This window comes from Arachis duranensis, chromosome 7, assembly GCF_000817695.3.
Source record: "Arachis duranensis cultivar V14167 chromosome 7, aradu.V14167.gnm2.J7QH, whole genome shotgun sequence".
Classification (NCBI taxonomy): Eukaryota; Viridiplantae; Streptophyta; class Magnoliopsida; order Fabales; family Fabaceae; genus Arachis; species Arachis duranensis.
The window spans coordinates 51,941,168-51,951,743 of NC_029778.3; the positions used below are offsets into that span (position 1 = coordinate 51,941,168).

Genomic DNA, 10,576 nt, shown 5'->3' on the forward strand with positions numbered 1-10,576 from the left:
CTATTAAAACCGTATTAAAACTTAAACAAGTTTGCTGAGTCCATAAACAAAATTTATCTAAATAAAGAAGTTTAGTTAATGTAATAGGTGAATTTTGTACAAACTTGATGAAAACATAATAAAAAAATAAATCCTAAAAAATAACATGATTTATTTTTTAGAATTAATTTTTTTTAATTTTATAATAGAGATAAAAAAATTTGATTAACATTGAGCTGGTTCAATATACTAGATAATTTTATTTTTTTATTGATTTTTAATTATAATTTTGGTTAAAAAAATTATATATATAGTAAATAATAAAAAAAACCTGATTAACATCGAGTTAGTCTAATATATTAGATAATTTTATTTTTTTAATGATTTTTAATTATTTTTGGTTAAAAAAATTATATAATAAACAATTAACTACAATTTTTTAATTTAAATTAGTCAATTTATTTTTAAAATAAAATACGGTAAAAAATTTAACATCATAGCTATATCAATTGGTTTTTTAATTAAATCATTTGTATAAAATAAATCGATTTTTTTAAAAGGTGAAAACTCAAGTACAGTCGACTTTACTTGAAGTTGATAATTGAGAGTCATTAGATGATTTGACTAAATTTTCATCTAACGATTTTCAACTATCAAATTTATGACTACATCTAAGTTTTTATCTTTTTAAAACCAAATAATAAACTGTCATCTATTCAAAATTAACTTTATGTGAAGTCAACTAGAGGTGAGTTTTCACCTAAATTAAATATTTTTTCTTAAAATGAATAAATAAAAAAGCACGTGACAACTAGCAAGGATGCATACATGTAGGGATGGCAAACGGGCCTAAATCCACCGAGTTGGCCCGCGTAACCCGCCAAAAAAGGCGGGTTGAAAAATCGGGACCGCCAAATTTTTAAAGCCCACCTAACTCGCACCGCTTAAACCACGGGCTTTGGCGGGGCGGGGCATGCATCCCCGCCGGGCTAAGGTTTTATTTAGTGAAGGGGTATTTTTGCAAATTTTTTGCCAAAATCTAACTTCCCACAACCTAACTTACAAGAGTATGAAGATAAAAATTGAGTGTTTTGAATTATATTTATGTTATTTTAGAGACAATATTTATAATTTTGTTTTGGATTATGTTTATTTTACTTTGGAGAGAATATTTATACTTATATTTTGAATGAAAATTTGGTTTATAATTATATTTATTAGATATTTATAATTACAAAGACTTTAATGTTTGTGAATATAAAATACATGGTCTGATGGTCACGTACTCACGTTAGCTATTCCAAAACCGCCAAAGATGTGACCTTGATTGTTGACCATTCTTTGACCAAATTAAGCCATACCCACCAATTATGGCCTCACCTACGGCTAGTCCCAGCTTTAATAACTACCCACTATGCATAACTACCTAAACACACTCTCATCACTATCATGTTCTTGTGCTTATATATACAGTCTCCACTTTGCATTGGTTTACTACCACTTTTTGTTTCTTCAACATCCATTTTTAATAAAGCATGTCACATCTATTTAAGTGTGTGATTCTCTTCATCATGCTGTGTACCACAGCTGCGAGGGATTTCAAAGTTGGTGATCACTTTGGTTGGCATGTTCCTGATCCCACTGACACTTCATTCTACACGCATTGGGCTGAAAGAAACAGGTTCCAAGTTGGAGATTCTCTCGGTATATATCTATATCTATGGCATTTGCACTTAGACTTATGCAACTTATGAATGTTAATTTTCTTTATTTTTTTGTAGTGTTTGAGTACGAGAATGACTCGGTTCTAAGTGTCGAGAAATGGGACTACTTTCAATGCGATGCAAGTAACCCCATCACAGCCTTTGACAATGGCAAGAGCATTCTCAATCTTGATAGCGCTGGTGCCTTCTACTTTATCAGTGGAACCGCTCATCATTGTAGCAGAGGACAGAAGCTTCTTGTGGAGGTTATGTCCCCACAACATCATCCAGTTCCAGTTCCAGAATCCCCACCACCCTCTTTGCTTGCACCTCAAGGTATCACGCCGTCGCCGATGTCTCCTTCGCCTGAAGCCTTCTCCCCAGTGGCTTCATCTCCTTATGATAGCATAGAAGAAGATTCAGCCTCTATTATGCTTAGTAGTTCAGCAGTTATGGCTCCCTTTGCTACATTTTTGGTTGTGTTACTCTTAGCACTCTGAATGTATTATCTCTTATTATGTTTTTTTTTGGAAATCCCTAGTTGTTTAGGCATTAGTGCATTACCATTTAACCTATTCTTTTTCTGCAGCAGAGACTTTGATATATTGTATGGATTTGTATTGTATTTAATTATTTATTTATGATCATGCCTTTAGTTTCTCTCATTTAAGTTTTTTTTTTTTTTTGATATAGTGTTAGTGTGTGTCTTAATCATATATGAACCAAATTAAGTTAATCAGTATGAATGGTAGCCATATAAATAAGAGCTCTCAACATCTGAGTTTTGACTCTCTGCATCAGAGTTTGCACCTTCCTTTCTTGTCTTTTTCCACCTGAATTTCCTCAGCCAATGTTCAACCAGCATCACACAAAGACCCATGAAGATTGTCCCAAGAGAGCCAAATATGTAAAGGTAATTATGTTATTGAGGAGATAAAATTTCCTCAGCCAATGTTCAACCAGCATCACACTAAGCTCCCTTTCTTGTTTTTAAAAATGTTTATTTTGTTGGCAATTATGTTATTGAGGAGAACAAATATAAAAATATGTAAAGGTACCTGTTACGGCCCGGCCCAGGCAACTCGCGGGTCGACCCGACCCCTTTAGTACCCGACCCGAACGGTCGGCCATGCGTGATCCACTATGCGACCCGGACACGCGTCCTTGACAGCTCTCCATAGCAGCTGCAGGGAAGCTTCGAGGAAAGTGGGCCTGTCTTTGCAGGGCCTACCTCTGACACGGTATAAATGAGGAAGGACCTGCCCTTCCCCCAAGGTACGTCACCTTTCCTCCTATCATATTCCCCGCCTGCACATTATCTGACTAGGGCGTCGGAGTGTCTTTGCAGGTGGCACCCCCCTCTTCCATCCACAACTGTAGATCGTCTACTCGGCAACTCTGAACCCGGCACGACCGCAATCGAGGCGTTCTCACCCTCCCCAATCACCAACCGATTCGTCCGGCATCCGACTAACGAACATTGGCGCCGTATGTGGGAATCGCCTCAATGGATGTTGTGCCGGGTCCCGGGGACCAAGGCCGAGGAGCCGGAGCGGAAGGGGCGGCCTCTGTCGCCTCACTAAGAGGACGACGAAGGTCCCCCGACAACACACTGAACAACACACGAGGACGCGACCATTTGGAGGAACGGGCGGCGACAGCGCCATAATAATGCAGGAGCTGCGTCATAGGGTCCAGAACTTGGAGCGGCAATTGGCCGACCAGGAGCGTGACGGACGAACTACCGATCCCAGCTACACCCCATCCTCCGAAAGCCAAGAAAGAGACTCCCACCGAAGCCGTCCACGACGCACCCCCGCATCCCGAACGGAAGCGGAGAGCACCCGGGAAGAATCCCCGATTCCGAGGAGACGGAATGACACGATAATCTACTCCTGAGGCAGGGAAACGCGCCACACAACACGAGATCGCGAAGACGGGAGGTCCAACAGGACACGACAACCTGTGATAATGGGCACCACCCCATTCCACCATTCCATCCTCGAAGTCCGGTTGCCGAAGCACTTCGACAAACCAACGGACATGAGGTACGATGGAACTCAAGACCCTCTAGAACACCTCACGGCCTTTGAAGCGAGGATGAATCTAGAGGGAGTAGGGGACGAGGTGAGGTGCCGAGCTTTCCCGGTAACCCTCGCGGGACCCGCGATCAGATGGTTCAACGGCTTACCGCAGGGATCCATCCACGAGTTCTCGGACATCAGTCGTGCATTCCTCGCCCAATTTACAACACGAATAGCAAAGGCAAAGCACCCGATCAACCTTCTGGGGGTAACCCAGAGACAGGGAGAGTCGACCAGAAAATACCTAGATCGGTTCAACGACGAGTGCTTGGAAATCGACGGCCTAACCGATTCAGTGGCCAGCCTTTGTCTGACGAACGACCTCCTCAACGAAAACTTTCGAAAACACCTTACCACGAAACCAGTTTGGACGATGCACGAGATCCAGACGGTAGCCAAAGAGTAAATAAACGATGAAGAAGTCAGCCGAGTCGTGGCTGCCAATAAACGACAGTCCGGCTACAGCCAATCTCGGCAACCCGGTAATGGAGAAAGACTGAAGGAACAAACCAGGGAGGAGGCGCCAAGCAAGGCTCCCAGGTCGTTCCCCCGGGTCGGGAAATTCGCCAACTACACACCACTCACTCTTCCCATCATGGAAGTTTATCAACAAATAGCCGAGAAGGGGATCCTGGCGAAGCCCCGACCACTCAAGGACCGTACGGGAGGAAACAAGAACCTCTATTGCGACTACCACAAGGGTTACGGTCACCAAACGCAGGACTGCTTTGACCTGAAAGACGCACTAGAACAAGCGATAAGGGAAGGCAAGCTAGCAGCATTCTCCCATCTTATCAGAGAGCCGAGGAGACGCTATCGCGACCATGACGAAGAAGCCAAAACCCGTTCGGCAAAGCGGCGACAAGAGCCAGAAGATAGAGACCACGGCCTCACTGTGATAAACGTGGTAACAGCCAAAAACACCGCGCCAAAATCCCGATCGGCGCACAAGAAAGATGCCAAGGTCTTGGCGGTCTCCTCCTCGTTGGTGCGAAACTCTAGGAAGCCTCCGTCCATTTCTTTCGGCCCGGAAGACAAATGGTTCGACGACGCCCCGGAAAACCCTCCCATGGTCACTACGGCCAGAGTGGAAACCGGCCTCGTCAAACGCATCCTTGTCGACATAGGGGCTGATTCAAACATCATGTTCCGCAACGTATTTGACGCACTGGGGCTAAGGGACGCCGATCTAACGACCCACCAACACGGGGTCATTGGATTGGGCGACCACTTCATTAAACCTGACGGAGTAATATCCCTACCGATCTCGGTAGGACAAACCCAAGGTCGAAGGTCGACGATGGCCGAGTTCGTGATCCTCCGAGATTCCACCGCCTATAACATCATCTTGGGAAGGAAGACGATAAACGATGTTGAAGCGATAATCAACACGAAGCTGCTAGTCATGAAGTTCGTTACTGATGATGGGTCTATAGGGTCCATAAGAGGGGATCTCGAGACGGCGGTCGCCTGCAACAACGCCAGCCTCTCCCTAAGAAAGAAATCAAAAGAGGCGTCCGGTGTGTTCCTAGCTGACCTGGACGCCAGAGTAGACGACAAACCTAGACCGGAACCAGAAGGGGACCTGGAAAAATTCATAATCGGCGACACAGAGGAGAAATTCACGTTCATCAACAAGAACCTCCCACAAGAGTTAAAGGAGCCCTTGATCAAAATGATAAGGGCCAATAGGGATTTGTTCGCCTGGACACCTGCCGACATGCCGGGCATAGACCCAAAAATCATGTCACACCATCTGGCCGTCAGGACGGAAGCACGCCCGGTAACGCAACGCAGAAGAAAGATGTCGACAGAAAGGGCGGAGGAAGTGGCCAGGCAGACGGCCAGCCTCCTAGAAGCAGGTTTCATACGAGAAGTAGACTACTCGACGTGGCTCTCGAATGTTGTTCTAGTGAAAAAGCACAACGGCAAGTGGAGAATGTGTGTAGACTACTCTGACCTTAACAAGGCATACCCAAAGGATTGTTTCCCCCTCCCTAACATAGACGCGCTCGTCGACGCTGCGGCGGGCTACCGTTACCTGAGCTTCATGGACGCCTACTCCGGTTACAACCAGATACCGATGCACCGTCCAGATGAAGACAAGACGGCGTTCATAACGCCAGGGGGAACCTTCTGCTACAAGGTGATGCCGTTCGGCCTGAAAAACGCAGGAGCAACATACCAAAGGCTGATGAACAAGATATTCCACGATCTTATAGGCAAAACAGTGGAAGTCTACGTCGACGACGTCCTCACGAAAACAACGCGACCTGACGACCTCCTAAAGGATCTGGAAAACGTATTCGCTTCTCTCCGGCAACACGGCATGAGGCTGAACCCCCTCAAATGTGCCTTCGCCATGGAAGCTGGCAAGTTCCTAGGATTTATGATAACTCAGAGAGGGGTAGAAGCCAACCCGGAGAAGTGCCAGGCGATACTCCAGATGAAGAGCCCAGGTTGTATCAAGGACGTCCAAAGGTTGGCGGGGCGGCTGACCTCATTATCCCGGTTTCTCGGAGCATCGGTAACAAAGGCCCTGCCATTCTTTAACCTCATAAAGAAAGGGATGGCGTTCGAGTGGACACCCGCATGTGAGGAAGCCTTTCAGCACTTCAAGGAAATCCTGGCGGCACCACCTGTGCTCGGGAAGCCAAAGGACGGGGAGCCGCTATACCTATACCTCGCCATAACAGGAGAAGCCCTGGCCGTAGTTCTGGTACGGGAAGAAGGGAGGGCTCAACAGCCAGTCTATTTCATAAGCAGAGCCCTGCAAGGGGCAGAAATAAGGTACAGCAAACTGGAAAAGCTAGCTCTAGCGCTCTTGACCTCCTCACGAAGGTTAAAGCAATACTTCCAAAGTCACCAGGTTGTCGTAAGAACGGACCAAGGGATCCGGCAAGTACTTCAAAAACCCGACTTGGCGGGGAGAATGATGACTTGGTCCATCGAACTCTCCCAATACGACATACGATACGAACCCCGGCAAGCCATCAAGGCGCAGGCGGTGGCAGATTTTCTGGTAGAAGTAACTAGGGACCCGACCGAAGAAACGAGCACACGGTGGAAACTCCACGTAGACGGAGCTTCCAACCAGACGTTTGAAGGGGTCGAGATCATCCTGGAAAGCCCGGTTGGAGTCGTATACGAGCAGTCGATCAGGTTTGAATTTCCCATTTCGAACAACCAGGCAAAATACGAAGCCCTTATAGGGGGCTTGACCCTAGCAGCGGAAGTCGGAGCAACAAGGCTGGAAATATGCAGCGATTCTCAGGTCGTCACCTCCCAGGTAAACGGGAGCTACCAAGCCAAAGACTCGTTATTACAAAAGTACTTGGAAAAAGTCAAAAACTTAAGCCAAAAATTTGAGGAGGTCACGGTCCACCACGTTCCTAGAGAAAGGAACACACGGGCAGATCTCCTATCGAAGTTGGCCAGCACTAAACCGGGAGAAGGCAACCGGTCTCTCATCCAAGGTATAACGAAAGAGCCAGCGGTCGCTCTGCACGTGTCAACGCTAGGCTCTTCATGGCTAGACCCTATCACCAGCTTCCTAGAAAATGGTAAACTCCCTGACGACGAAAAGGACGCGGCGAAACTGAGAAGGGAAGCAGCCAAATACGCGGTCATCCAAGGACAGCTATTCAAGAAAGGACTCAACCAGCCCCTGCTGAAGTTCTTGCATCCCGACCAGACGGACTACGTCCTTAGGGAAGTCCATGAAGGCTGCTGCGGACACCACATAGGAGGTAAGGCCCTGGCAAGAAAATTAATTCGAGCCGGATACTATTGGCCGTCAATGATGGCAGACTCCAAGGAGTTCGTCAAAAAATGTGTGAAGTGTCAAGAGAACGCCAATTTTCACAGGGCACCGGCCTCCGAGTTAAGCCTGTTAACGTCCTCCCAGCCATTCTCTCAATGGGGAATCGACCTTCTAGGACCCTTCCCAGTCGGTCCCGGGCAAGTCAAATATCTCATAGTCGCCATTGATTACTACACCAAATGGATAGAAGCCGAACCGCTGGCTAGCATATCCTCATCCAATTACAAGAAATTCGTGTGGAGGCAGGTGATAACACGATTCGGGATTCCAGAAGTCGTCATCTCGGACAACGGTACGCAGTTCACCGACAAGAAGTTCACGGAATTCCTCACCGGCCTGGGTATAAGACAGAGGTTCTCCTCGGTAGAGCACCCCCAGACAAACGGACAGGTGGAGTCCGCAAACAAGATTATCCTTTTAGGGCTGAAGAAGCGATTGGATGATAAGAAGGGTGCTTGGGCCGACGAATTAGCCTCGGTCCTCTGGTCTTACCGAACAACCGAACAGTCCTCCACTAAGGAGACTCCTTTCCGTCTAACATATGGGTTAGAGGCGGTAATACCCGTAGAGATCGGGGAACCGAGCCCCCGGTTACTTTTGAAAGGAGTGGAGGAAGCCGTGGAAAAGGACCTGATGGATGAAGCCAGAGAAAGGGCCCATTTGACAGAGATAGCGCTAAAACAAAGAATGGCCCTACGCTACAACACCAAAGTGCTCAAAAGGGAATTCGAGCCGAACGATCTCGTCCTAAGGCGAAACGACATTGGCCTACCGACCCCTGGAGCAGGCAAGCTGGCGGCAAACTGGGAAGGCCCTTATAGAATCAAAGAAGCAATGGGGAAAGGCGCTTTCAAGTTAGAGAGGCTAAATGGTAAGGAAGTCCCAAGAACATGGAATGCAAACAACTTGAGAAGGTTCTACTCCTGACACGCGGGGCGACACGCCGACCAACCAAGCTAAGTGGTTAAGATGCGAATTTAAACTTTCCATTATGACCTACGGGTCCCTTATGCAATTACCGAATAAGATATACTTGCGCAGATTTTCTCTTTTGTTTTTCTCTTTTCCAGACAACACGCTCTATCGCAACCCGACAACGATGCGCGGCCCCAGGACTGATCACCCCGGGAGCCCATCAAATACCGTGATAACAAACGACTACGCAAAAGGCCACGGCTCGTTAATATAAACGACAACTATAAACCAGTAACGGTTAATAGAAACGATGGCACAACCAAACGTATAAGGAAGAGTTAAATACGTTAAAACGGGCAAACGACTAAATAGTCAAATTGTTCATAAAAGCCAAAATAAAACGGCTAAACTACAAAAGTTTTAGACAGAGAGTTCATTTCTTGGGGACGTCAACAATCTTGCCATCTTTAATGACCTTGAGAACACCGATCGCCGATGTGTCGAACTCGGGGGCAACAATTTTAACCTGAGCTTTGAGGGCCTCCTCGGTCGCCAAAATCGCACCCTTCCCTTGCTTGACGACGTCTTTATACTTTGCCTTCCATGTTGCCAGTTCAGCCTCCGCGATTTGCTTCTCTTTCTCGATTTCGGCCACCCGTTTCTGTGCCGTGCCGACCTGACTCTCCAAAGCCATTTCGCGCTTGACAAGACGTGAAACCGTGGCGTCCGACTCTTCCAATTTCTTCTCGGCGGTTGTGGCCTTCTTTTCGGCAGCGGTAGCTTTCTTCTCGGCGGCGTCAAGTTTCTCCTCAGATTGGGTCAACTGCTCCCGGAGAGTCTCAACTTCACTTTTGAGCTCATTATTAGCCTTCCCAGCAGACTCCAACCTCCTGCGGAGGGACTCCATCCCAGACAATTCGAACTCGGCTTTCCGAGCTATCACTGCGCCGCGTAGGAGGGTACGGTACATCCACCTCGCCTGCCCGGCAAGTGATGACTCATGAAAATATTCTTCAGTACCGGGAATCAACTGGGAATCTATAAAGTTCCCGGCGTCAAAATTCCTCTCCATGACAGTAAGGACCCCTTCAGGACTGGACGACGCCTTCCTCTTCCTCTTGAAGCTAGGGACCTCTTCCACCTCGTCATCGGCATCAGGGTTAGACGTCGAACCCCCAGTGCCGATCACCTCACGGAAAGGGGAAGCATGAACTGCCTTGTCGCCTTCGATCGCGGCACCTTGAGCCGAGGTGCCGGTCTCGTCGACCGCAGCCCCTTGCTCGGAAGCAACCTTGTCCTCCGGAGGAGCAGCAGGCTTCCCAGCAGCAGATTTCTCATTACCTTCCTCGTCATCACTTCGACACAGGAAGGTTTGGAACAAGTCAGGGAGACCCGTTACCTCGGCAGACATTCCCACTGTAAAAAAGAGAGAGAGAGAGAGAGAGAGAGGAAGTGAAGTCGGTTAGTCACAACAAATTATTAACAAAAGCAAGAAGATAAGAGGCGAAACAAGCAGAGGCTTCTCACAAATATAATTACGACCGGCCTCCCGATCACCCATAAGGAGGTGAGGATTCACATGATTCCTCCCAAAGACTGCCATCAACACGTCGGCAATCTTCCTATCCACCGCAGACATGCCCTTGTAAGTCACCTTGACGAAGGCATTGGACCCTGCCCCGAAGCTCCAATAGGTCGGGATAAGGCGTACCCCCTCCAATGACAACCAAAAGGGATGACGACCTTTGACAGGGTGGACCTTGAAGTATTTGTCCTTAAATCCGTGATAGGAGTCCTCAAACAAACCAAAAATCCTCCGACCCTGGGCAGACCGGAAGGACATGAACCCCTTTTTATGTTTCCTCTCCTTCGAAGGGTTTGTAAGATTGAAGAAGAAAAGAAAAACATCTACAGACACCGGCAGATCAAGGAACACACAAACCATCTCGAAACAGCGGATTGAGGCCCAGCTGTTCGGATGCAACTGCGACGGTGCCACGAAAACCCGACCTAAGAGCGCCATTTGGAAGGCGGAAAACGGAATGCGAACCCCAACTTGAGTAAACATGGAT

The 10,576-nt window shown here is 47.3% G+C and overlaps 4 protein-coding genes across 4 annotated transcripts; 3 read left to right on the top strand and 1 right to left on the bottom strand.

The window, feature by feature from the left end:
* The first annotated feature begins 1,514 nt into the window (after nt 1-1,514).
* Nucleotides 1,515-2,182, top strand: LOC107458947 (stellacyanin-like). The gene is made up of 2 exons (XM_016077161.3): nt 1,515-1,683; nt 1,761-2,182. The coding sequence occupies exons 1-2, from the start codon at nt 1,515-1,517 to the stop codon at nt 2,180-2,182; spliced, it is 591 nt and encodes a 196-aa protein (XP_015932647.1).
* A 1,543-nt stretch (nt 2,183-3,725) lies between these two features.
* LOC107458948 (uncharacterized) lies at nt 3,726-4,172 on the top strand. Its single transcript, XM_016077162.1, has one exon. It carries the CDS (start codon nt 3,726-3,728, stop codon nt 4,170-4,172), a length of 447 nt encoding a protein of 148 aa, XP_015932648.1.
* A 189-nt stretch (nt 4,173-4,361) lies between these two features.
* On the top strand, nt 4,362-8,778 carry LOC107458949 (uncharacterized). The gene is made up of 2 exons (XM_016077163.1): nt 4,362-8,460; nt 8,660-8,778. Exons 1-2 carry the CDS (start codon nt 4,362-4,364, stop codon nt 8,776-8,778), a joined length of 4,218 nt encoding a protein of 1,405 aa, XP_015932649.1.
* Nucleotides 8,779-8,937: 159 nt separating this feature from the next.
* LOC107458950 (uncharacterized) lies at nt 8,938-9,915 on the bottom strand. The gene has a single exon (XM_016077164.1). The coding sequence runs from the start codon at nt 9,913-9,915 to the stop codon at nt 8,938-8,940; it is 978 nt and encodes a 325-aa protein (XP_015932650.1).
* Between the last annotated feature and the right edge of the window lie 661 nt (nt 9,916-10,576).

Bases quoted from the DNA above. Each gene is read 5' to 3' on its own strand.
- LOC107458947 (XM_016077161.3), top strand. From the start codon at position 1,515: ATGTCACATCTATTTAAGTGTGTGATTCTCTTCATCATGCTGTGTACC. The intron at 1,684-1,760 runs GTATATATCTAT...ATTTTTTTGTAG, and splicing joins CCAAGTTGGAGATTCTCTCG to TGTTTGAGTACGAGAATGAC.
- LOC107458948 (XM_016077162.1), top strand. From the start codon at position 3,726: ATGAGGTACGATGGAACTCAAGACCCTCTAGAACACCTCACGGCCTTT.
- LOC107458949 (XM_016077163.1), top strand. From the start codon at position 4,362: ATGGAAGTTTATCAACAAATAGCCGAGAAGGGGATCCTGGCGAAGCCC. The intron at 8,461-8,659 runs GTAAGGAAGTCC...TCTCTTTTCCAG, and splicing joins CAAGTTAGAGAGGCTAAATG to ACAACACGCTCTATCGCAAC.
- LOC107458950 (XM_016077164.1), bottom strand. From the start codon at position 9,915: ATGTCTGCCGAGGTAACGGGTCTCCCTGACTTGTTCCAAACCTTCCTG.